At 36.1% G+C, this 27,442-nt stretch overlaps 1 protein-coding gene across 2 annotated transcripts in view; it reads left to right on the forward strand.

Annotated features, from left to right (window-relative positions):
• The window catches only part of RABGAP1L (RAB GTPase activating protein 1 like), a gene marked incomplete at its 5' end in the record, with an annotated part of 560,236 nt that overhangs the window by 336,487 nt on the left and 196,307 nt on the right, over positions 1-27,442 (forward strand). For both annotated transcript variants that reach the window (XM_080920559.1, XM_080920560.1), the window contains 3 exons: positions 3,025-3,138; positions 20,363-20,437; positions 27,012-27,137. In XM_080920559.1, coding sequence (XP_080776685.1) covers positions 3,025-3,138; positions 20,363-20,437; positions 27,012-27,137 — 315 coding nt within the window. The remainder of the gene's footprint in view (positions 1-3,024; positions 3,139-20,362; positions 20,438-27,011; positions 27,138-27,442) is intronic.

Here is a 27,442-nt window from a genome sequence, read left to right on the forward strand (position 1 = left end):
CATCCAGCATAGAATTTAAGGAAGAGCCCTGTACAGTGAGAATAGAAGACATATTGTAAGGTCAAAGCTTTTTTAGGTCTGAATCATTTATCTTCGTACTGGTTGAGGCTTGTGGTTCACACTGGCATGTTTAATAGCTCTGACAGATTGTCATGATTCTTATAGAGTTGGATTGATTTTGTGGTAGGTAGGAAGTGACAGCACAGCTTATGCTTCAGGGGGACAATAGGAAATAATAGGAAAAGGTCCTGTCATAGTGCTAGGACTATGCGAAGCCAAGGTGTAGACAGGTGACCCCCACAGCTGCTAAGGGCATGTGTGGGAACGGTTGTCCTCACTATGATGCTGTTTTAGTTCTCAGCAGCTCCAAATTTGTTTTGTAAAAATAGTAGGATGTGGTTCTTCCAAGCCTGTCTTCCTAAAGCTTCTTGACGTTGAGTGCTGTACTCACTTTCTTGTCTACAAACAGGACGTCAGTGTTGCTTCTTTCTGGTAGGAATGATGAGAATTACAAGCATGCCAGGTCAATAGGCGGTGCTGGATAAATATCTCATGCAGTATTCTTGATGGGAAATTTAATTAAAGTGAATTAAGTTTTATTATACTCCATTAGATTGATTTTAAAATGATATTCAACAAACTATGTAATACTTCTATTGGACCATGAATTTTTACCTACAAGAGATTGTTTCCCCTTTGAAGGTAGATTTAATCTTAGGACTTTGGAAAAAATAAAAAATGTGAAAGGCACCATATAAATATACCATGATGCTGGAAGTGTGAGCAGTTCCTAGGGAAGGTGAGTCTACTGATTTTCCCCAAAAAATATCCTGAAAAATCCAAAGAGTTATCCTGTGAGCCACTAGGCATGTGTTTGTCCCTGAAATTGTCCACCCAAGGCAGTTAGTTCATTCATCATCTTTTCAAGTAGGTTATAAGTAAAATCTGTCACTGTATGGAAAGAGAAATCCTTTATCAGTAAAAACCTGGGAGGTAAAAGTTTCAGTCTGTGTGGTTATCAAGTTTTCATAAGCAGAATTTCACATATTAACCAAGTGCTCCACCACTGAGATACAGGTCCTTAGCTCTGTAATGTAACTTTCTGTGTATCAGGATTTTCTACTTGCCCCTTTCCAGCCCTCTCTCAAATCATCTCTGTTAAAATTCCTCACCTTGTCAAGTATCAATTTTTATGTATCCATTTCTTTTACTCAAACTATTTACAATATTAAAGTTCCATGTTATTCAGCTTCAATTTTCCATTTCTGTAAGCCATCAGAATGTCCAGTGGACTGCCTTGTCAAGTATGTGGTAGCAAATTTGGAACCTGTCATTTTGCACACTCTTTCTTTCTCTGTGTGATATAAGATCTAATTACCACCCAGCATGAAGTAGCAGCTGACTTGACAGAGGCAGCAGGAGCAGGTCCTGACTTCCAGACTGATCAGCTGCCTGCTCCTTTTGCACTTCTCAGCCACACAGCGGAGTGAGCATCATTAAAGCAGTTCCCATTTAAAACATTTTCTACTTCCTGATAGGAGGCAGAAAGAGGATTTGTTCAATCTTGGGAGAAGCAACACATTAAAATACATTTAATGTGCAATTAGCAGTCTTTGATGCTTCTTTGAATTGTACAAAGTATTTTCATCAGTAAAATTACTCAAAGTAATCATCCTTTTTCTTGACATTTAAATAGAGATAACACAAATATTTCTAGGATTAAAATTAGATCAAGGTAATAATCGTCTTAATAAGGCTCAGAATTTTACACAGTTTTCAGCTTTCATTTCTAGCCATCTATAAATGCACCTCTTAAATTTATGTTTAAAATATAAACTACGATATTATAGGTTGTAGGATTCTTATTTTCAGAATGAATGAGTTTTGTAATAAGCCTATTATATGTCTGTGTATGTGTGTGGGTGCATAATATTCTTTAAAGAACTGTGAGTTCATTTACCATATTGTCTATGATTTAAAAAATAGAAAACGGTATTTAGCAGCTGTAAAGAAATATGTGCGTTGGGTCTGGAGAGATGGCTCATCAGTTAAGAGCACTGACTGCTCTTCTAGAAGTCCTGGGTTCAATTCTGAGCAACCACCTAATAGCTCACAACCACCTGTAATGAGATCTGATAGACCTTTTCTGGTGTGTCTGAAGACAACTACAGTGAACTTATATATAATAAATTAATAAATTTAAAAAAGAAATTGTGCTTTATTGTTATTTGAAGTGTATATCACTATGACAGCTATAGAAGGAGAATAACTGTATCAAACTGAAAGTACAGCTAGGCATGGTATATGTTCATAAGCCCAGCACTAGGGAGATGGAGGCTAGAAAATCAAATCCAATGCTAGCCGTGACTACATGAAAGCCTATCTTTAAACCAGCCTGAAAGACAGACCTGCTATCAAACCAAACCTAAAAATATCCTTTGACCTAGCTATTGAACTTTTAGGAATTTGTCCTTGAATTTCTAAAATTGTGTACACACACACACACACACACACACACACACACACACACACAGCCTTTAGACGGACATGTGAAAGAGGCACTGGTGTAAGGGAAAGCAGTGATGCTGTGTTAGAAGGAGTGAATTTTTATTACATGATTATTTGTGTGTGTGTGTGTGCGCACAAGCTTAGAGGACTTGCTCTCCTACCAATATATGGGTCCTGGGGATCAAACTTAGATCATTAGATTTGGTTGCAAGAGCCTTTACTTGCTGAGACATCTTATGTCTCTCCTGATGATTTTCTTTCTTTCTTTCTTTCTCTCTCTCTCTCTCTTTCTTTCTTTCTTTCTTTCTTTCTTTCTTTCTTTCTTTCTTTCTTTCTTTCTGTCTCTCTCTCTCTCTCTCTCTCTCTCTCTCTCTCTTTCTTTCTCTCTCTCATTTGTTCTTCTTTTTCTTTTTTTGAAAGGCTTGTTATTTAGGTATACTTTTTATGCATGTGTTATTTTACATAATTGAAAAGAATGTTGTACAGGAATAATCAACTGGGTTTTTTTCCTTTTAGGACTCTGCACAAGAGGGTGTTATTACTCGCGACATTCATCGTACATTTCCTGCACACGATTATTTTAAAGACACTGGAGGAGATGGTCAGGAATCTCTTTACAAGATCTGCAAGGTAGGGCTCTGCTCACTTTTTCTAATGCATTATCAGGGCTGCTCTTTAGGGATGTATCATTAGGTTGTTATATTTTGTTTCGATCTCCATATTTTATGTGCACCATATTATCTGTGTATATACACCATCAGATCCTCCACTCCAAGCCTAGAGGATGACCTTCCTGCTTTCTGTTCTGAATGAGGCACAGGACAATCCAGTTTGGCTCACATACTAGTAGGAAAAGAACAAAGTTGTCTCAGATGAGATAATGTGAGAATTGTCTCTACTTTTTGACAATAGGCAAGAATGAGAGCTAGTGTGGGCTGCTTGTTGAGTACTGGCAAATTCGTACGTCTTTGTGTGGTTCTCATTTTGTAACCATTTATCTTCCTCATCATTAGTAGACTTAGGAAAAAAGCTGCATTGTTGTTTGTACGTAAAGATTCTGTAAGGGAGGAGAGCCAATAACGTAGTGATTTCTCAGGTTAAGTCGGAAGCAGAGTGCAGCACAATGGGCGTGAATGCTCTTCTCACTGACGTTCCCACAGACTGTCAGTGAGCAGAGTGTGACGCACTCCATCAGTCGACTGTGCAGAGAAAAAAGCCAAGTTTGATGACAGCACCTAAATGATGAACTTGGTATTTCTAAGGAGGAGCAAACGGCCAGGAGCCTTTCTCGGGTTCTCACAAATCCATTCCATTTGGTTACTGGGTTTTATTTTGTTTTTAACACTCACAGATGTGCATTGCTAACCAAGAATAATTTTAATCTTTGGAAGTGGAAATGGCATAGCTCTCAGTATTTTTTGGTTTCTTCTTTTGTTCTTTTCTTCTCTTGTCTTCTTCCTCATTCTCTCTCCTTTCCTTCCTTTCATTTTCCTTTCTCTCCCCCTCCTCTGCTTCTCTTTATCAATTTCCTCCTCTTGTCTGTTACATTCTCTATTCTCTAGCTCTCTCCCTCTGCTAACTATTTCGGATATTATCTACAGATCAGAGAGAAGGCTGTGGATATGTTTCAGGGATAGGGTACCTCTCTGCCACAAACAGCACTCTGCCATTAATACTGAGCACTGAATTTAAAACAATGAAATTAGGTAACCAAACAGAGTTATTTTAACATGGTTTTCCTTTTGAACCATAAATATATGTATATACATAATCTAAAATATGAGGGTATTCTAATCTTTGAAAAGCCTAATTTAAAAATATCAAATTTTTAAAATTTTAAAAATCATCTATTTTAAAAATTGTCAAAAATAAAGTATATTAATTATACATTTATTTTATAAAAAAGTCAAAGGAATATTGACAGTTTTTCCTACCAGTTTAAAAAATCTATAAGTAAATTATTTGATTCTAGTCATATAAAAAGTTTAAAAATTTTACAAAGTTTCTAAGTTGGTTTAGCAGAGTCTGGCTTGGGACATGTGGAGTAGTAGCTCCTCCTGGCATTCAGTGCATTTTTCAGGCAGTCAGTGGCTTTCCCCTCACTGTTTCTCTGCTGATACTACTTTTTTCATATGACCATAACATGTGGCTCTATATTTATTCAGTTCTGGCTTATTAGTTGGATCCATTGTAGTAAAAATAGTATTTGCTTCATTATAACATATTTAAAAGAAAAATTTCAGAAAAATAAATGAATGCGAAGATATAAGTTCACTGATGAGCACTCATAAAATTTTGCTATTTTTTGCTTTGTTGTGATAATAATCCAACTCTGATCTTTTATAGAATAGTTATTCATACATTTATATACACATATAGTCATCTTAGACACTATGTGTATTGTACCACATAAATAGACATAGAACCACACTCCAGGACCTAAGGATATTGTATAGTATATGTTAGCATATATATATGCTAGGATATATGTGTGTGTGTGTGTGTGAGAGAGAGAGAGAGAGAGAGAGAGAGAGAGAGAGAGAGAGAGAGAGAGAGAGAGAGAGAGAGAGAGAGAGAAAATATTGTTAAACCTAAAATTTGCTAGAGGTCTACTGCATGGACCACTTGGTTTGTGACTGACCTGTTTTTTTGTCCTCAACTCAGTGTTATTTACACTTTCCTTGCTTGTTAAAAATTAATCCATTTACTCTGTGAGTGTGAGTTTGCAGGAGGATATGTGCGTATGTGTGAAGGTCAGGGGACCACTTGCAGGAGTTAAATCTCTTCTTCCACCATGTGAGTCCCAGGGACCAAACTCATCTACCAAGCCTGTTGCTTACCTGGATTTGTTGTTTTGTTGTTGTTGTTCTTGGTGTTGTCATTGTCTGTTTTGAATCCAACGGATGTCCTAGTTCTTTCTTTTTATAACTCCAGCCCCAGATCTGTTGAGCTATTCTGTATAAGTTAAAGGTTGCTGGGTATAATTTATCTACTCTGATTTTTGTATTGATAGGATAATATTCAGCAATGTGCCTTTGAGTTTTCCTTGTGTTTATCTTGCACAGAACAAACACTAGTGATTCTTCGTTCTTAGTAAGTTACATTTTTGTATAGTTTGTACATAGAGTTGTTTCACCTCACCTTTACAAACCCTCTTTTTCTTGTCTTATTAAACTTTACACCAACTCTAGTGGTAAAAGGAAATAGTGATGGTACAAATCCTTGAATTGCTTCTGACTTCAAAGAAAATGATTTACTACTTAGACTGGTTTATCTTAGGCACGAGCAACAGAGTTAAAGACCTTGTACAAAAACACAGCTCTTACCATATATTAACATTATAGGACTTTCACATTTTCATGGTGTTTTGCGTGTGAGTGTTGTGAGGTAATATGCATGCATATTACCTCATTTATTTGCAATTATCCTTTCTTAGTGGGTATTTTCTACAGACAGAATATGCTCAGCCTGTAAATTGAGCTGACACTATTAGGAACAACGTTCTAATGATTGTAAACTTAGAAGCCAACTCCTGGCTCAAGGATAGCATAGTCTGACCTTGTAGTTGAGACATTTTCTGTGGCTCTGGTGTACCGAGAACTGGTTTGGATCTTCAGATTGGAGGAGACTGCTAAGTACTTGCTGTCAGGTTGTAATGGACCTGTCAATTCCAGTTTCACTTTTCATACCTTTTTCAGAATAGGAAGATATTGAAATGGTTCAAAGCTTTGTCTGTTGTCATAAGTATGTTTGGAGAGAGTTATGCTGAGAGTTTAATAGTAAAAGTTAAAAAGATATCTGCAAATAAAACGTTTCTTTCTCCATAACCCCTGTCTTTTCTATTCAGTATCATTTTCAGAATGTTCTTGAAGAGATACTGACTGTGCCTTTGAACCGCATAGCTATTTTATAATTACATGTGATATGAATCTGCTTTAGGTTGTGAGATGACTTGTATGGCTTAAGCACTAGACATCAGGAGTCCTGGGTCAGATTTTGATTCTCCCATAAAGTAATGGCATTTCTCAGACTTAAAACGAATAGGATAAAACTTAAGAAAACTTTTTTTGGGAGTTAGCTCTTCAGTAGAGATGTAGCCTCCCAAAATGGTGTTGTACTTCTAATTTGATATGATTCTATAAGCTCTTTAAATTTTATTCTTTTAAATTATGGCAGATAAATGCATGATTTAACAGTTACTCACTATGTCAGTTACTAGCTCTCAGCATCAGAAGTATACTCTAGGGTGGGGATTTTTCCTGGCTTTCTGTGTGTTGTCTGTGTTTGTAGCTCCACATGAACCTTATATAGACTGACTTTTATAGATATGTTTTTTATAAGAACTAAGATCAGTCCATTGTAATAATCAGTTAAAACATTACTCACAACAATATAGATTGAAGTGATTTTGGACATTCAACTTAATTTGTGCATACTGCTTTTTCTAATTTTTTATTAGCACTAGTGCTTTCTTAAAAAGAAGCTACTGCTGAGAATTTAATGAAAGAAATTGAATGTATTACAGAGATCAATACTCTTGCTCATGTGGGCTAATAATTTGGTACTATAATGTATTGTGGAAAAACAAAAATAAATATAACATCTTTTATATTAAGTACTTTACATCAAAATACTATTGAATTTATTTTAAAAGCTAGAGCATTTAAGGTATTGGTTTTGATAGTAACAAAACATACAATTTTAAGAATGCAAACATTACCAATTTTTGAATGAGATATGATATTATTAACATTGTTTTCTAGACATGGAGAAGGTATTTATGACTGAGAATGAATTACTTGTCACTGAGTTAATTGTATTTTTAATAGAATTTTCTAGCTATTTCTACTTTTAATTAAATTCCCTTCTTTGGGGTACCTGAATGAACCTTAATTCAAATGAAAGCATTTATCAAACAGGTGATAATCTACTTTGTATAGCTTCATGTCTTAAGGTTTTCATTTATGTGACAAAGTTCCTAGCAGAACAAAGGGAGAGATGGTTCATTTTTGTATGAGAGTTTTCAGTCTTTGGTCAGATGGTTCCATTTCTCTGAGCCTGAGATGAGGTAGCACACAATGGCCAAGGGTACCTAACAGAGCAGAGCAGCTGGCTTTATTCCAGACTGCACAGAGGGAAGACAGGCAGGGAGTGGTGAGAGCAAGTAGGATCAAGTATATGTTTCTTGTAGTCTTCTCTTTTTGTAATGCTGTACACCCTAAGGTTTACATTGCTATCAGTTCAACATGAGAAGTGCTGACCGCGTACGCCTGTGGGGAACACTTCATACTCAAACTACAGTACCACATTCACACAAGCAGCCCAAGAGTCTCATTCTTGAACCAACCAGATTCAAAGACAAGAGAACCCTTTGGTTTTGAGGGAGGTGCTCTTGGATCAAAGTGAACTAAAAGAATTTATAGAATATATTACTGTACTGGGTTTATAACTTGTGACCAAGCTATATTCAACTACACATCCTCAATAAGACAATAAAGAGTCAATTAATAGTGGCAAGCAGATAAAGGAAAATTATTCTTGTGACTATATTGGGAAGAGGGACAAAAAAGTAAACCTTCCAAGTCTATCTTGATGGAAGATGGTCTTGAAGTGAAATCGAAGTTTAAATAGAGAACTAAAAGTATGAAGGATATGACCAGTTCTGGTTAAAGTGTGGTTCTGCTCCCCACTGACCTACATATTCTTGGTTGGGCTTTAGTTTCATCATATAAGGTGATCTGACAGGTTGTTAAGACTATGTGAAGTCTTTTTCCAGGAGATAAGTTTCCCCATCTGGCAGGAACCTAAGGAAATTTCCATATTGGGGGTTGGGGTGGGCATTGTTTCAGCAGTCTGATTGAGAAACACAAGTGTCCCTTGAAAGTAACTGTGTTTCTGCCAGGCAAGTTGCAGGTAGTACCTAGGAGGATTCAGGAACCCCCTTGAAGAATTAAGCAGCCTTTTAAATTCTGTACTGATTATCTCTTTTCCTCTTGAGTTCAGGTAAGTAAGTGTCTTTGAGTTGGGATATTATTTCTGAGGTAGATCTAAATATTGGCTACTGAGAAGTCCTCTGAACCCCTGGGGTTCATGCTTTGCCAGCACTTTAAAAAACACTCTATTCTATGTTTTCAGGGGACCCTGAGGGACAGTGGTGTATTCTCAAAGTAAATTAACTTTCCTAAGGAAAATGAATTATTTCAAGTCTTCTTAATTTTGAGCAACACAAGCCCAACACTAGAAACTCATGAAACCTCATGGTTTAGAAAGCACTTCTGAAATCTTATTTGAGACCTATTATCTTATTTGACAACTATTGTTATCCATAGGGAAGTAGAATTTCCAGAATTTCACAAATGACAATCAGAAAAGTTAAATGAATCCTAAAAGTATATAGTCACTACATGGCCAAGATTAAAATTAATTCACTTTAAAATTTTGTAACATTACTTTGATAATATATGTTTAATGAAAAATACTTATGAAAAAACTTCCATATGTTAGGGACTGTGTCAGGCCTATTGGTAAATATCGTGTTATCCATGTCACCAAAATACTAGGTTAATTTCCCCAGAAAGACCGTGCAGTGGCCCTTCTCATACAGATAGAAAGGACATCAACTATCTAGTTGTTTTAGCTTATCCCAGAACCCATGTTGTTTATATCCTTAGAGTTTTCTTAGTGTTGCAGTTGAGTCTTAGCTTAAACGTTATAAGTGAAAGTTGGAAGACCATAAAGTAATACTCAAATGCAAAGAAAAATTCATCTCTACATTTTTTTTTTTGAAATGTAACAAGGAAAATGTCAACATAGGGGGGCTGGGGCTGTGGAGAGATGAGCGATTTGCAGCACTCTTGAAAGCGCCTGAAGACATTTAAGACTCTTTCCAAGTGCATGGTCCAGAAGAGCTTTTCTTGAAATGGCTGTCTAGGTTCTGTGCAGCCCATACACAGTCTTTCACCTGAATTGCCTGTTGAGCCATCACATTGATACTGCAGTGAAGAAAATGTCGGCGTATGAGGATGTCATCATCAGGGTGGGGCTGTGAAAGTACAGTAGAGGAATTGGATTGGATGTGGTCATGCTTTAGAAGACAGTGTTGCTGTTTATTGAGCAAAATAAGTTTTTTTTCTTTCCCTAAAAGAGGATGAGATTAAAGAAAATCTACTGTAAACATAAAGTGCATTCATGCTTCCTGTTCAGTTTATTATTTTTCTCTCAGTTCAGAACTGTTCCTGTGCTGGCTTGAAGAGCTGTAAGTGTCCTGGACAGCACATTTAGAGAGAATTCTGTATGGTACAGAATTACAGGGTTTGTGTCCTGCTTACTAATTGTACAAAGTTGCCAGTATCTTTATAACTGTGCAGCCTCCTCCTTACCCAGACCTCTTCCGGCCTTCTCTCTTAGGAAGAATGAATCTGAATTGCTCTCCTCCTCCTTCCCATCTGTCTGAATCTTAGTAGCCCATCTCCTCTGAGAAAGTTGTCCTACCCACTCTGCCCACAGTGATATACAGATTAACCCAAAGCTGGCAATCTTATATGTTACATGAATACTCAAGCTAGTGAAGTCATATTGCCTTAGGGAGTTTATTGTGATAGTTCATATTCCTTTCTTAAGTTTTTTTTAAAGAAAAAATAGTTTCTGGGATATATCGAAAGAGGGTAGCTGGAAGGGCAGTAACTAGAGTACCGCAGCCTGTCATTTGTTTCATATAAAAGACAAGAAGTTCACTGTGAAATGATGCTATGCTCATGTATGTCACTGTAATAATCATGTTGCCTTAAGACATCATGCCACAAATTTCAAATAGACATGGTATAATTCTATTCTAGTGTGTGAATGTATCTGCATATGTGTGTTCATATATAATAGAAGTATACATATATGTGTGGGTAGTTACGTGTGTATGTGTGTGTACACATTTGTGCACATGCATGTAAAGACCTGATGACAACCTCTGATGTCCTACTCAGGAATGCTATCCACCTCTTTCAAGACAGTCTCTCATGTAGATCATCAGTTAGGCTAGACTGGTTTCCAGCAAGCCTCAGAGATCTTCCTTTGCTTCCCCAGTGCTGGGATCACAAGCGAGCACTGCCATGCCTGAGATTTTTTAATGGATTCTAGGGGCTTGAATTCGGTCCTTGTGCTACAAAACAAGCCATCTTCCAAGGTCCATAATAAAATTAAGCTAAAAGGTTTTTCAGTGAGGCCAGATAAAGTAGTATATGCCTGGAATCCTTTTCCCTTGGAGGCTGAAGTAGGAGGATTAAGTTCAAGTGCTTGTTATGCAAAATAAATTCTATTCCAGACTTTCCAAAACACTTTCTCAAGACATACAAAGTAAAACAAAGCAAAGTTTATTCTTTAGGATTAAGATTATTGTAGGTTGGAGAAAGTACTGAAGTAATTGAAGGGGTTTGTAACCCCATAGGAAGAACAACAATATCAACCAACCAGACACCTCCCCCTTCCCCCCAGAGTTCACAGGGACTAAAGCACCAACCAAAGAGCACACATGGAGTGATCCATGGCTCCAGCCGCATATGTGGATGGCCTTGTTGGGCATCAGTGGGAGAAGAAGCCATTGTCCTATGAAGGCTCTATGCCCCAGTGCAGGGAAACGCCAAAGCAGGGACACAGGAGGGAGTGGGAGGGTGGGGAAGAGCACCCTTATAGAAGCAGGGAGGGGGAGGGGAGGAGGTTTCTGGAGGGGAAACTGGAAAATGTAAATAAAGAAAGTATCCAATAAAAGAAAAGAAAAAAGAAAAAAGGATTGTTGTAGATAATAATTTGAACACATTGTTTCTCTGTTGGGGTCAGTCTTTGCAACAAAATGTTATCTTGGGCATATTCTGTTTCCTTATTTGGTCACACTAAGTACTAATCCCCTTTTGTCAATAAGGTTAACTGGACATACTTGAACTGATGAAAAGATTATGTATTTCATCTCCTCTAAGGCCTGTCAGCAAGGCAGGGCTTCGTATTTAAGAAATACATTAGGAAAGTGGGGGTGGTTGGGCATATTGGAAGAGACATTAAGACACAGTGTCATTGTACCTGCATGGAAGAGAGACTTTGGTGGAGCACCTCGGTTTACTGTGCACTTCTGAAATTTGCATCTGACATCGCATTCTCTGCAGCAGCTTTCCCAGCATAATATGAAGTGGCAGTGCACACAAATCCCTACAGGGTCCTTAGCTCTGCCAGCCCTTCCTATGTGAAACACTTTATAGTCTGAAGTCTTTGCAGATTAAATTCCTTAAAGGAGGGACTCTTGGTTTACTGTTTATAGAGAATCCCCGAGTGCTGTTCCTCTGTAGTATATCCATTACCAAATCTTGAGTCTGAGGCCATAACTTCAGTGCAGTGAACAATTTCCCATAACCATGCAGCAGCTTACTTTTGTGGGGATGGCTAAAAATGTTAAAGATGTGGTAGTCTAGCTTTTTATTTATTTTATTTTATTTCATTTTTTTTTTTTTTTTGCATTTACTGTGTATAAAGGAGTCAGTATAGTTTTAAATTATTGCCAAGGGCTTTTTAAAAAATTTGTTATATAAAAAGAAGCCTACATCTAGGAATTGTGCCAGCTATGTTAGATAAGAAGTGTGCTTTGTTAGTGATTATTTGTGAGTACATCTAGCCTAGTTCAGAGTATTTCATATCAGTCAACCTATTTTTAGAGTTTATGTTAATGCTCTTCTACCAGTATGCAGGACAAACTTAATAACCTTTTCAGATAACTTTTATTACATTTGATAAAATGCTATGAAATTTGTATATACCTGTGTTTACTCATATGTGTACATATACTGCTTAACAGTCTCAAACTTACAGGAAAATTGCATGATCAGAATTTTGTTCCAATAATTATTTTGAGTGTGATTTATTAGCATTGGCGTCTCTTTGCCCCCAAATACCTGTCATATAATCAAGGACATTGTCCATAATCAAAAAAAAAAAAAAAAAAAAAAAAAAAATGCTAGTCGATCACATAGCATTGAAGCTTTGCAGCTACTGAGCAGTAGACACCATGTTTACTGATGGCCGAGTTAGTGGATGTGGTGATAAAAAGGAATTAGAGTTTAAATCACACCTTTTATTTAACTTTCACTGACTCTTGGAGTTTTTTAGGTCTAGATCACTGTTTTCTTAACTTTCTTGGTGTTACGATTTTTAAAGATTATAGGCCAGATGCTTTTTAGAGTTCCCCCAAATTCAACCTCTTCTGATATACTCTCTTGTTATAGTTGAGTTATATATCTTTGACAAGAACTATATGGAAGAGATCTTTGTACCTATTTTTTCTTCTTAATTCCTATACAGTTTCACTTTTCCAGTTTTTGGGTGATCTTCACATTGATTATATAAATAAGGTTTTGTCTATCAACCTTATCCCTATGAAGTGTTTTTCTTTAATACCCTATAGCTAATAAGAATTTTGTTGAGATTTTTTGGCTGTATACATTTAATATTTTGAATCAAAATTTTATATATTCACTCATTTATTATTATAGCCATGTGTGTTTATTATTAAGGATTATTTCTTTCAAAATAACATTTTTGGCAATTCTTTAATAATTTTATACATGCATTCAATATATTTCATTCATATCCTCTATTGCTCTCTGACACCTCTAAGACCTGCCGCTATTCCTCCCTTCCCAATGTTTGTTCAACTCCCCCCTTTTTAAAATAACCCAACAATTTATTGGGGTCCTCTTTACTAAGTTCAATTTACTAGAATCCTTGCTGTATTCATTCTGTTACAGTTTATGTTCTGTCACTAATCATATTCATTTTGATGCTCAGATTATCTCCAAATTGGCCAGTGAGAAGTCTTTAAACAGGTGTTTGTATTCCTCTGGTAAATTTTCTAACTGTGTGAGCATGGCGTTCCATTACTGCTCAGAAATATGTTCTGTGTTTATTTCTTATTTCTTTGCTTAGCTTAAGCTTATCCAATTCTCCAGAAGACTTTGTTCCTTTAATCAAAATGGTAAAAAAAAAAAAACAAGATTTGGATAGAAAGAGTGATGACTATTTATGATGTCATTGCTTTAAAGTCTTCTTAGTGGATAAACCTAGGGGATGTATGTGTATACATAGTCATCTATGTACAAGTGTACTTGTTATTTTTCTTTATTGTTGAAAGAGCTCATGTAGCAAAATTAGGTAAAATTCAGTGGGTTTCAGTATAATCTCTGCTATTCAATTTGGAACAGATTCATCAGTCCCAATTTTTTAAAAAAGCCTTTGCTCATTAGAAATCATTTTCCATCAGCTCTGGCAGTCTTTAATGTGTTCTTTGTAGTAGGTTGACTGACAGGGAGCTTTGGTGAACTAGCCATATCAGTCTTATATTGGATCTGGCCACTGAGATCTCTCCTTGCTGCTTGGCTGATTGAACTGAGAGTTTCTTCAGTTCTTGGATCTAATAATTCTGCCATTCTTTGCCAAGAGACAGTGAAATGTGTTTTAGATTATCTGCCCTTTACTCAACCCACCAGTGGTAAATTTTGCCATCCCTTCATTCCCTGTTTATGTAGAGTTTTGCAATACTGCATACGTGAGAGTTTTGGAGCCTTCTCTGGTCTTGTCTGTGCAGGTGGGAAACCTGAAGTCTGTATGGTGCATTACAGGAGTGCAGAGCCCTCTTCTCTAGGGTGTCCTAACTTTTGTGAATCTCTCATTCCCAAGAATTCCCTTTAGTAAGAGCTCTATGGTTGGTGTGTGCTCTGCCTCATTTTTATTCATCATCCCAATAGCCAAATGCTTCAGCAAGAAGGCTGCTTACATTGGGTGAGCCTTGTAGTTAGAGTATTGCTGGGAACCAGTAGACAAAATCTCGCCTTCATTGATGAGGCTGTGGGAACAACTTTGTAGGAGCTCTCACCTGGCTTCATCACCTGGCATTGTCCCTGTACAGTTGGTTGCCTCTCCACATGCAGGTTGTTGGTTTTCAGAGTAATTTAGGGTTAAGGTATGACACTTTGCAGGCAATTCAAAATTCAGTTGCTTTTCTGAAATAGTTAATTTCCGTGCTTCTGTAAGCCTTCACTAACTTTTTAACATTCTGAAAATGTTAATTAGACTGTCTAGCTAGGGAAGAGTGAACTTGGAGTTCCTTGTTGTACCTTTCAAAACCTGCCATGGCTATCCGTGTTCTAAATCCACCTGTGTGTGTTGGAAAGCTACAGACTCACAGAAGTATTGTAGACTCCAGTTCCTCTTTCTGTCCACACAGCAGGCTGCACACCACTGCCTTTCCAGCTCCACAGGCTCAGTCTATCAAGATGTCTTCATCATGGACCAGCGACTTCTCACCAGCTTTATTTTTGTTGCACTGGTCTAAATGGACATCCTCTCTTCCCCCATCTTCTGCTTTAGTCGCTTTTTATTTCACTCAGTAAAAAGACCTTACAAGAGGTTTACCCGTCTGTAAAGCCACATCTAAATATTCTTTCAACCATTCTGGACTGGCCACATGTTCAGACAAGCTCATACCCAGAACTCTTGTGCTAAACAGTCTTTCCCTTTACCAACACCACCACCCAACAGATTTACACAGCTGACTCTTTAGCCTCCTCTGTTCTCTGCTCAAGGGTACTTCTTCATGGGTAGTATGGCCACTACTAACAACTGAATCTCTTCTGTGTCCCCTCAGTAAGTCAAAGGCTACATCCATAAAGTCTCACTAGCATGACTCCTTAAACATTAGCTGAACAAGAAAAATAACAGTAAACATCCCAAAGTGGATGGGGGAAGCCTCTGAGGTCTCAACCTTACACGAAGAACTACAGGCAGCTAAGGGATGCTGAGAGTTGGGGGCAACAGCTACCTCACAGATTTGTGATTTAATACACAAGGTCCGCCCTGAAAACATAGATACCAGCAGTATATAGACTAACCAGGTTATATTTAGAAATTTGCATGTATATACATATAAACATATTCTTATAGCAACAATGAAAAAAGAGGCCATGAATTCAAAGGGAAGTGGAAAGAAGGAGAAATGATATAGTTATAATCTCAAAAACAAAAGAAAATCTAAAGGTTAAGTCTCTTTTTAGTCCATTTTTCACTATTATATGTACTACTTTCAAACATTATATAGAGGATCTAGTATGACTTTTATCATCTTTTCATGCTAAGAAATCAAGCTTCATTAGAGCAATTGATTTGTCCATTTTTCTCACTATCTCTACTGGTCTTCCATATTTTGCCTCAGTGAAAGAGAAGTTAAGTAACTCTAGTAAGTGGCAGAGCTAGAATCTGACAGTGTTGCATTCAGAGCCAATAATGGAAAACTAAGTAAACTTTAGAATCAGAGTCTTAGAGCATTGTACTAGCAAATTTCTGTTCTAGGTACCAGAGCAATGGAGGCTACCTTGAGTTTGTCATAACTATATTGTTTTTATTCAAAAACACATGGTGAATTTCAAAGAAAAAATTAACTTTTATAAAATGATATGTTTGTTGTGGACTGATTGTTCTGAGTACTGAGTGGATATGGAAACATAATTAATTGATAATGATTCTAAGAACTTTTGGGAACACTATGAGGGATATCAGGTACTGAAATTTTTAATTACAATATTCATGTGGAAACAAATTTCAAGTGTGACACTGTAGTCTGGGAACAGACATATGCTAATGTTTGTTGTACATGAGTTTTTCAGTATTTGCTGTTTTCCTAAAAATAATGATTAACGATTATGATCAATAACAGTTTTGCTTTTATTTCAAAACATTTTGTATCTACTTTTTGTAGGCTACTACTCAGATAAGCTGTTTCAATTTAATTTTGAATATATATTTCTACATAATAACATCACACACATTCTTATACATAGTGATTTTTATAGGTTCTGTATTTATAGATTCATCTTACTTAGGAAAATTTACTTGCAACCTCAGAATCAGCAATACATACAGTGTTAAATTTTGTTGTTGTATTGTTTGCTTGTTTATTCCAGGCATTTCATAGAAAAATCTGAATTGTTTGATGCTTAGTTCTCATACTGTAAACAGCATCACATTGTACTTATTGCTATAGGTTTTCCTTTTTCTTGGCAATTTTGGTGTGTGCCATGGCCCCCAAATGTAGCATTGAAATACCGGTTAATGCTGCTAGCTCCTGAGAGGTTGTGATGTACCTGTATTTTATGTATATATGCCTCATTGAACCATGAGTTTGTTCAATAGTAAAGTCAACAGTATATCTTAAATCTGTTGTCTTAAGAAGAATCACAGTTACAACCTAGTTATGCTGTGATTGATTGATAAAAATGTTGTAGCCAAAGGTGCATAGGAGCCTAACTCTTTCTACCCTGAAGAAAAATAATTCAGAATTATAAGGTCTAATATTCTGACAGCTTCATAGAACATCACTACAGCGAAGACTGAGAACTGACTGTGTATACACACACACATATGTATATGCATATATATGTATGTGTGTGTATATATATATATTTGTTTATTAAGCCCCAGTGCAAACTCCTTTGTGTCTTTTATATATTTGTATTCTGGAGGTAATAACCCAGTTAAAATATAAACTATTGAATAGTTACTGATGAGTACTTTTTAAATATTTAAATAAAAATTTAAAATTATTAAACACATTGAACACATTTAATTTGTATTAGTGATTTTAAGATAAGTATTATTTTATACTTAAAAATTAGGAGAAATATTGTCAGAATCTTTCATCAACTCTATTCCTCCTTTGAGTCAAGTCTTTCCATACACAAGTCAGCTACCCTTTGGAACTTTGTGATTATTATTCCTCTACATTTCCTAGCTGTAGTCATGTATGTGATTAGCTTTTTAATATTCTCTGAGTACATATCAAAGAGAAGAAGTTGTAATTGAGAGTTTAGATCTTATTATCATTTCCTGAACTTGGTTATGCAGGTGAACACATCTTCAGACCTAGAAATCCAAAAGCAAATACAGATAACAGCAAAGAGCCTGTGGAGGTGTGTCTTCACACTTTCTTTGTAATTAAAAGCATCTAAGAAAATAGTTTTATTTTATATTTATATAAGCCAAGAAAGGAACAGCTGAATTTTTAATTTTCAACTATTTATACATATCTTCTTGATATTTCCTTATCTCTGTAGGATGAAAGTGTTTAATAAAATGGTATGTTATCAATGTTTTCATTGCCCAGCCAAGGGACTTAGGGACTTAGCATTGAAGGGACAAAGAGCCAGTCCCTTACTTTTTGTTTGCAATCATTCTCACTCAATACAATAAAATGCTGTAATCATCTAAATAAGATTTTATATGAACCAGACAGTGGTGGCACATGCCTTTAAACTGAGCACTCAGGAGGCAGAGGCAGGCAGATCTTTGAGTTCAAGGCTAGTCTGATCTATATAGCGACTTCCAGTACAGCCAGGCATACACAGAGAAATCCTGTCTCAAAAAATGAGACAAACATTTATATCTGATGAGAAAATTAAAAAAAAACACTGAGTTATAAATATAGTCTTACTAGCATATATTTCTAAATAATACAAACAAAATTTTAGGTGCAAAAATTAGGCTACTTCATCACTGGGTAGAGAATGAATTGGATGCCACTACTTCTTTACCTTCCCACTTGGGAACTTTTGAGTGTGCAGGTGTGTTTTAATAATTTTGCAGAAATAACAAGGATATGTAATTATCATAGGAATGGGAATTTGTAGTAATATGGTAGACAGTGACTTTATTGTGCTTTTAGAAAAGATGATCCCCCCTAAGACCCCTTTGTTTCTCCTTTTCTCCCTCTCCTTTTGTCCCTCCTTCCCTTCCTCCATTCCTTCCTCCATAATGGGGATTGGCCCCAGGACCTTGGTTCATGCAAGGCAAACATTCTACACATGTTTGTTGACATATGAAAGACTGGACATACTATGTCAAGTAATAACACTGTCCTGCTCTTCTTTACCGATTCCGTCTGTACATCGTAGAGTATACAGATTGATTTCATTTTTAGACCAAAGAAGTTGACTAGCTTTATCCCACTCTTCATCTCTTAGTGAAGAGGTTGCCACAGTGATCCCATTTTTTGAGCCTTTTCTTTGTAAGATAACCTCATTTTTATCTCTGAGGCTGCGAAAATTCAGGCACAAGAGTATAACTGATAAGATTTAACTATGTGAGATTATTTTAAAAATTACAAATGTGTTATATAATTCAGCTGAATTAATGTCTGAGATGGGGATTATAGACTATAGAGGCACAAGGAACATTCTGGAGGGATGATAGTTCTGTTCTGTAATGATAGCAATGCATAATGCCCCAGTTCAAACATTCTGAAAATCAAATGTGTGTTTATATTTAGATGACATTTTTATAATTAGATGTATTATACACAGAAAAGGCTAGGCAGTAGGTCACTGCAGAATGCTTGCCTAGGCATGTAGCAGCAGGCTCTGGGGGCCATCTTCAGTACTGGAAAAGGTGCAACATATGTCAATAATCATTGCTCTAGGTGGGAAGTCTTCATATACACAATGAGTTGCATTAAGTAACTGAGTGGAAATCTTCTCAAATAGAGCACGTGAATGGGATTGGCACCTGGTTAGCTCTGGGATTCTTGGCTTTTACAAATATGTCAGCACTTAAACTTTTTTTTTTCTATTTTAAGAAGCAGTAAGTAAAACATGACCCACAAAGCCTGTTTTCATACTTCTATTGACTTAAGAATGCCATTTAAACTTTGACAAAAACAAACAAACAAACTAAACTAAACAAACAAACAAAAAAACTATGATTATTCCCCAAAATCTAAATTGTTAGCTATCTGGATTTTCACAGAAAGTCTTTCTAACTTCTTGTCTTCCCTTTCTAATCAACACACTTTCTTTGCTGACTCAGCCGCCTAAAAACTACTGTATAGTGTCTTTAAGTGTTTAAATTACTAGTTAGAAATTATTAAGCAAGCAAAATTATTTCTTTTTCTCTGACAACACACAGGTTTATGGTACATTTGTTCCTTCTCAGGGAGTGCTATGTTTCCTCTGAGTCGGATTCTTGCCAGTTTTCACCTGGCATGGTTAAAATAAAGGGAATGGCATGGAATAGCCAAAGAACCTGCAGTGCTGGGTGTGTATTCTCATCATGACATGCTTTTGGATATCCTGCAAAAATATTCAGGGCAATTTTAAATGTGTCTGCCTTGCCCAGTAGTATACATAAGAAGAGCCATTTTCACTCTGCAGCATTTAGGAAACGAGAGTCGTTTGAAGGTCATTAAGGGCTCACAGCAAGCAATACAACCTTTTAACATTGCAAGGTAATGCCATCTGTAAACTCACATTCTATAAACTCACACAGGCAAAAGAACAATCACTAATTGTTTATAGTTATGTGTTGGGTCATAGTGATAGTGGCTCTTGGCAACTGTCAACAGGTCAGAGGCCCTGTTGGGAGGTTTTAGTTGGTAATTGATTTTATTAGGCTGGTGAATCCATACTACAGTTTAGAGAAGCTTTGAGCTGTTTATGTTGTAGTGTCCTGGAACTCTCATATCAGCATTGTAATACCCCATCATTTACCCAGGGTTTCCATATTTCATGTACCTTGACTTAAATTACTAATTTAGGTATCTGAGTGTCCTGTTTGTTTCATATTCTGAGGATGAACCTGTGGTACTGGATACTGCCATACTGGAACATGTAGGGCTGCAATGGAAAAGGTAACTTAGAGGAGTCCCACTGTGCCAGTGGCATTTGGGCTCAACTGAAAAAAATCAGGGCAAAAGTGACAGAAAGGTCAGAGATAGGTCAAGCAGACACCTGATGGGAGCCAACATGGTTTATAATATGACTTTTTCATTATCTTTCTTTAGGCATACTCTGTGTATGATGAAGACATTGGGTACTGTCAAGGACAGTCTTTTCTTGCTGCTGTATTACTGTTGCATGTAAGTAATTTTTCATGTTTTAAAAAACATAGTGCTACTGAGTTTATTTTCTACAGTCTTGATATTCCTGCCGATTTCCTACTTTAGGAAGCTTACACATAGCATATCCCTTTCAATTATACCTTGGATAGTAATTTAAAACATGTTTCCAAGACAGGACAGTCTGTCTGTCTGTCTCTGTCTTCCTTCCTTCCTTCCTTCCTTCCTTCCTTCCTTCCTTCCTTCCTTCCTTCCTTCCTCTTTCTTTCTTTCTTTCTTTCTTTCTTTCTTTCTTTCTTTCTTTCTTTCTTTCTTTCTTTCTTTCTTATTAAAGCACTATATTTTTTTCATTAATTTGTTTATTTATATTACAGCCCAATATTCAGCCTTCTTCTCTTCCCAGTTCCTTCCAGCTCCTTTCCCATTCTCTCCTTCTCTAGGAAGGCGGTGTTCTCCTTGGGTACCACCCCACCCTGACACACCAAATCTCTGCAGGACTAGATCCATCTTCTCCCACTGAGGCCAGACAAGGCAGCCCAGTTAGGGGAATGGGATCCACAGGCAGGAAACAGATTCAAGGACAGCCCTTTTTCCAGTTGTTGGTAGACCTACATAAAGACCAAGCTGCACATCTACATATACTTGTGAGGCCCTTGGTCTAACCCATGCTTACTATTTGGTTGGTAGCTCAGTCTCTGGGAGCCCCAAAGGGTCCAGGCTAATTGACCCTGTTGGTCTTCCTGTTGAGTTCCTATCCTCTTTGGGTTCTTCAGGTCCTTCGCCCAACCCTTTCGCAGGACTCCCCAAGCTCCATCTAAGGTTTGGCTGTGGGTGCCTGCATCTGTTACCATAGACTGCTGGGTGGAGCCCCTCAGAGAACAATATTCTGGGTTCTTGCCTGCAAGCACAACATAACATCATTAATAGTGTCAGGGACTGGTTCTTGTCCATGGGATGGGTCTCAACTTGAGCCAGTCATTTGTTGACCAAAAACAGTTTTTCAATTAGTTTTGCTAACTAGAGGCAAATAAATTGCTTATTTGGAGTTAATTTTAGCTTAAGTGTCTTGAATAAAATTATCAGAATAAGCACAAGCATCAGGACTCAGACCACTATGAATGGTTGTATAACAAGGGAATCTAGATTGTCTCTGGCTCCTTTTTTTCACTTCGTCCTGTCAGTCACTTTTAGTTAGCATCAGTTGCCAGGGTCTAGGCTTTGAAGTGGGATTACAGTTGTAGTTTATGTCTAGGATGGGGTACAAATAATATACATACAAACATTTTTATTCTCCTTCTGTGTCTTCATTGATTTTTCTGATGAGAGACAATGCATGCTCACTGGAGAACTTAGTGTGCTCATCAGAGGGAAGCACTGGCAAGAGAGTCAGCAGGAGACTTGCCCAACTCAGTTCTGGCAGAACCGGTAGAACCTTTGTGAGGTTGATCACTAAAGGTATCTCCTAAAGTATGTCCCAAAACACACACAATTATCATCTCTTATATTCTAAATTAATTGAATTATGTAGTTGTTGCCATAAATTTTAAAAATAATGTGATGACGCAAATGCCTTCAGAATTCTTAAGAAAGGATTAACTGAAATTCACCATCATACTAATAAAAATATATCCTAATTTGTAATTTATATTATTTTGTGAAATTAATCAATATGTTTTATTTACCTGTCAGCCTGTCAGCTACTTTAAATACAGAAAGTCTTTTTTTTTTTTTTTCTGTATTATTTTCCTCTGTTGTCTAAGCCAGTAGACCATAGGCCATTCTAAAGTATTAATCAGACACAACATCTCAGGGTCCATGGAGATGTTATTAGGGTCTTGCTGACTAATACATTATTTGTTACATAGGCTGCTGCTGCTTTTGTCTGCAGTCACCTGCAGCTGCATATTAATCATTGCTGGTGCCTGCTGCTTTGTGAAATGTTGTCCTTCCCTCATCCACAATTCTTTGTATTTTGAATTCATTACCTACCTAAGAGGAATGAAAAATAAAAATGAAAGTATATTCAAAATTTTGAATTTTCAAGAATGTCATATCTAAATAGTCTTTTAAAATTAGATTCTTCTGTGCTTAGAAAATTTTCAGGGGCTTTGACAATAGCTTGTGGCATGGGGTAGATGAAGCGGTGCAAGAATTCTCAAACAGAAGCTCTTAATCTATTAGTGAGTTATAAGAGGTACATTATTTGTAGTTAGAGGACAACATAGCATGGGTAGTGCATAACCACAACAATTTTAAACTGCTTTAGAAATGAAATTGCAATAATCTTTAACATCACCATATTTGTATTAATATTTGTTCAAAGGAAGTACAGTAAATGATTATGTATTTTATTTTCTATAAAAATCATATTCTATGTTAGTCTAGTATACTTTTCTACCATATTCATTGCCAAGTACTTTTAAACTAATTAAATTGAATGGTTTTTTAGAAAATTATTCTCATTTTTAAGGATAAATTACTATTTTAAATTAGTTGGCATATAGAAAAACTCTCCAGATGTAGGAAGGAATATGCTAAGTAATCCAAAATATTTAAAAGTATTGGGTTAAAATTTTCTATAATTAAGTTCAAATCCTTTAGTTTGTCTGGTGAAGGTATACAGATATCCATAGTGATTTTATTCATAGATACACTTTAATATTTTGGCCAAATGCTTTACACATATATACAAAAATACTTGGTAAAAACTGTCCTAGTGTTAATGTTTATGATTCCTTGGTTCAGTTCTCAGCACCTACATGGTGGCTCACAGACGTCTGTGCCTCCAGCTTCAGGGCATCCAATACCTTCTGGTTTCCACAGGCACAAAGCACACATTCAATCATTTGGGCAAAACACTTATAGAATAAAATAAACCAATATTTTAAAACAACAAAAACATTGAAAAAATTTAATATTATTATTACAATCCCAAAGTGATTTATATTGAACAGTGGTTATATGGTGATATTTTGTGTAGTAGAATGCTATACAATGAAAAGAATGTTTATGCTATATAAGTTATTATGAATGAATAATATGAACGTATGTTCTACTAAGGCAAGGAGTGTGTAAGATTACATTTGGTGTGGTTCAGTTTTATATAACATCTAATAATGGTCAATTACTTTTCCTTTTAGAATATTACTTAGATGGAAAGACTATATAGAACAACAATGTAATGAATGGTTCCTGTTGAAATCAGGATAGTGAATTTTCTAGGAAAATGTGTTAGGAAGGGTTCATGATTGACAAGGTTAACACAGAGATCTTTTATTTATTTACATCCCAAGTGCTGCTTCCTTCCCAGTCCCCCCATCACTGAGAATTTCCCTCCATCCCCTTCTCCTTTCAGAGGGTCCTACCCAACCCTGGCACATAAAGTCTCTACCAGATTAGGCACATTGAGGCCAGACAAGGCAGCCCTTTGGAGAATTGATACCATAGGCTACAGCTTTAGGAAGAGCTTCTGCTCCTGTTGTTGGAGGACTCACAGGGAGATTGAGCTGAACATCTGCTGCAAATGGACCACTGTCCTCATTTCAGCCCATGTGTTACCACAGGGATCCTTGGTGCTAAAACAGCATTCTCTTTCTTAAACTACCTGGTGGTTGCATGAGGCCTTGAGGTCATTTGTTTTTGCTTTATGATCAGTTACTTATTAGAGCATACACATTTTTGTATTTGTATACTGTATTTCAGAATAAAATAGATTAAAAAGTTATCAGTCCTTTAATGCAATTTCCCTCAAATTAAAATATGACTTTCTCAGTGGCAATAAGAAGTGACAAACAGATTGGGTTGGAGAGATTGCTCAGTGGTTTAGAGGCTCTAAGTTATGTACCTAGCACCCAAGTCAGGCAGCTCACCATCACTAACGCTAGCTCCAGAGAACTCTTCTGGCCTCTGTGGGCACCCACCCATGCATGTGGCATACATGCATGTATATAACACACACAATATAATAATAATAATAATAATAATAATAATAATAATAATAATAATGTTTTAAAAAATAAATGAGAAACAAAGCTACTTACTATTTGTCTTAAAAAGCAAGATTCCATAGAATCAAAATAGCAGCATCCAAATGTCTGTTTGTATAAATGTGTATAACCAAATGTATTCATAGCATATTCTTCAGGACTTTTTATGCTATGTGTGATAGACCTTGGCTCAGGAGGTATTTATTGGCACAAAAGTGGGAACTTTGTGGCAGAGATTTTACTGAACTTGCAATCAGGCCTTATAGTTTGTTATCCTAAGTCTCTGTTTGTAACTATACTTGTCTGCCCTTTCAAAGCAGAACCCCTTCAAACAAGAGTTAAAAGAGCAGTTATAAATTTGAATCATTTTTAAAATTCTTTTAGGTTAATGTGACATTGGGCAGGATTCCTAAACTGGGGTTCAGTTTCTTTATGTTAATATGGAATTAATATCATTATCCTTGTAGGCATATTAAATACTGCGGAGTTTGTTATAACTATACAGAGTATGACTTACTTTTTGCATATCACAAAAGAAGTCAAGATTTGAAACCCAGACTTTCTTTAATAGATGTAAAGTTATTGTTAATCAATAAGCTCCTGAGAGCCAATCGCTAAATTTTCAGAAATTCTTCATATCAGTTGTTCAAAATAACAAGTATAGATTTTTATCTTGATTCTCCACACTTTGCTCATTTTTCAAAAAACTATCCAAAGAACCAAATGAAGAATCTAAAACACACAAAAGCTGTTAAACCTGGGACAAAGCTGGCCACTTGATATCTAGGATAGCCCTATGAGCCTGCTGTGTAAGAACATGTCTCTCTCAGCCTAGGTCTTAATTGGAGGATTAGTATGATTAAATGTCCATTACCAAGACTGCTTGGTTCTGCCCAGATTCTTTAAGCTTTAAGATTCTCAGAATCTTTTACTGTAGATTGGTTCTAGATAACCAAGGAATTAGAATTGTAATCATGTTAAGGTTGAATAGTCCACTGTCTATAATATTATATATTTTGCTATATAAATATGGGTGCTAGGGTATGAAAATGGAAAAAACTTAAAGCAATGTTGAGCAAAGGAATTTCATAATCATTCACTGAAACATCATGTGCTAAAAAATGCTCTGTATAGGTAGGTCTGTTTAATGTTTTTTGAATGTGTAATTTGTTAGTGTTTCATTTGTTAAAGATATAAACACACATTAATAGATAAAATATTTCACGGAGACTGAAATTAGATGTTTAGTTATCTCTCAGGCATAAAAAAGGGGACCTTTGTCTGCTTGATGTAATTTTCAGAATATTGACTATTTTCCTGTTGTTCTTTGAGCTCTGTGATACTCTAATTTTGAAATTTATTCCTTTGATTTTAGACCTTATTCTCTTTTAGATTAAATATCTCTGAAGAACTTAATTTTTTATTTATTATTAATATTTTTTATTCATTTTACATCCTGCTTACTGCCCCCCTCTCAGTCATCCCCTCCTGTAATCCTTCCCGAGACCTTCTCCCCTTCTCCTCTGAGCAGGTGGGCCCCCTACCAGGTATCTCCCCACCCTGGCGCATCAAGTCTCTCTGAGGCCAGACAAGATGAGCCTTGCTAAAAGAGCTCAGGGACTCTCTTAGAACAAGAGGAAGGATTGTAGCCTCTAAGGGGATCAGAACTTCAAGGAAGACCAACAGTCAATCCTTGGGGCTCTCCGACTAAACCGCCAACCACAAAGCATACATGGGTTGGACCGAGGCCTCCCTGCACATGTGTAGTAGTGCAGCTTGCTCTTCATGTTTGCCCACTAGAGCAGGGACTATCCTAAAGCTTAACTATTTTTTGGTCATTTAAATCCTGTTGCTTGAAATGCCAAAGATTCTTTTCTGATTTTTTTTTGAAAGGAAAAATAGCAATAGAATCAAGAAGATTCTGAAAGGATAACATTACACTGTCTATTACATTTTTAAATATGATCAAAGAGTGATGGCTTATGGGAGTATATAATGAGACCTTGTTTGAAAAACCAAGCAATAAACAAGAAAAACCCATTTATGCTTTGTCATTTTAATTCTTCTTTTGTGACTATACTTTTCCCATAGCTCATTCCTGTGTCAAAAGTGATGTGGGGGTAAGTTGTTGATTGAAGCTATTACTAATACAAATTAATAATAATAATTAATAATACAATTATCTATTCATAGGAAGCTGATAAAATGAATTCTGGAATAGAATAGTCTATATTGTTTTAAAGTAAAAATGAAGCTGTTAATATAACAAGCAAAATAATTTCATTGGCACTGGGAGAAAAAAGATAAAGATTCATGTAGGTGCTACACACACACACACACACACACACACACACAAACACACACACACATGCCTTTTGTATAGGAAAGATGAAAATAAAATAAATTTAATTATTTTATACAGAAAAATTATGTTGTCTTTTTTTATGCAGAAACACGGGCAGGATACAGAATTATTGCATAGTTAGATTTTGCTGCAAGTTTCGAGGCTCACCTAGAGGGCTTCAGCCATCTCTGTAGAAGACTTGAAGGACCTTTACATATACTCTGAACAAACAGCATTCATTCATGTTGTGTATGTTTTTCTGTAGATGCCAGAGGAGCAAGCATTCTGTGTTTTGGTGAAAATTATGTATGAGTATAAATTGAGAGACTTATACAAAAACAATTTTGAAGATCTTCATTGCAAATTTTATCAACTTGAGAAACTAATGCAGGTAAGGAAAAATGGGAAATTCTATCACCCATAAATTTTTGTTATCAAAATTACTAACAGAGTTGACAAGCAATATTTAACTATAAAAGTTTAATAGAAAATACTTAAAATATAAATAGATTTGTTTTATTAAGCTTTTCACTTTTAGGCATAAGAGTTTGTTGTTTTTAAGTCAGCATTACTTGTGTGATTTAAACGTCAACAAAACTGTATCTAGTATATGAAGTAGGCTTGATGATCATTTAGATACCTCATTCAAACTATCAAATAGAATCATTTTAGTCCTTTCCAATGTGTGCATTTTGT

Source organism: Micromys minutus (genome assembly GCF_963924665.1).
Source record: "Micromys minutus genome assembly, chromosome: 1".
Taxonomy (NCBI): Eukaryota; Metazoa; Chordata; class Mammalia; order Rodentia; family Muridae; genus Micromys; species Micromys minutus.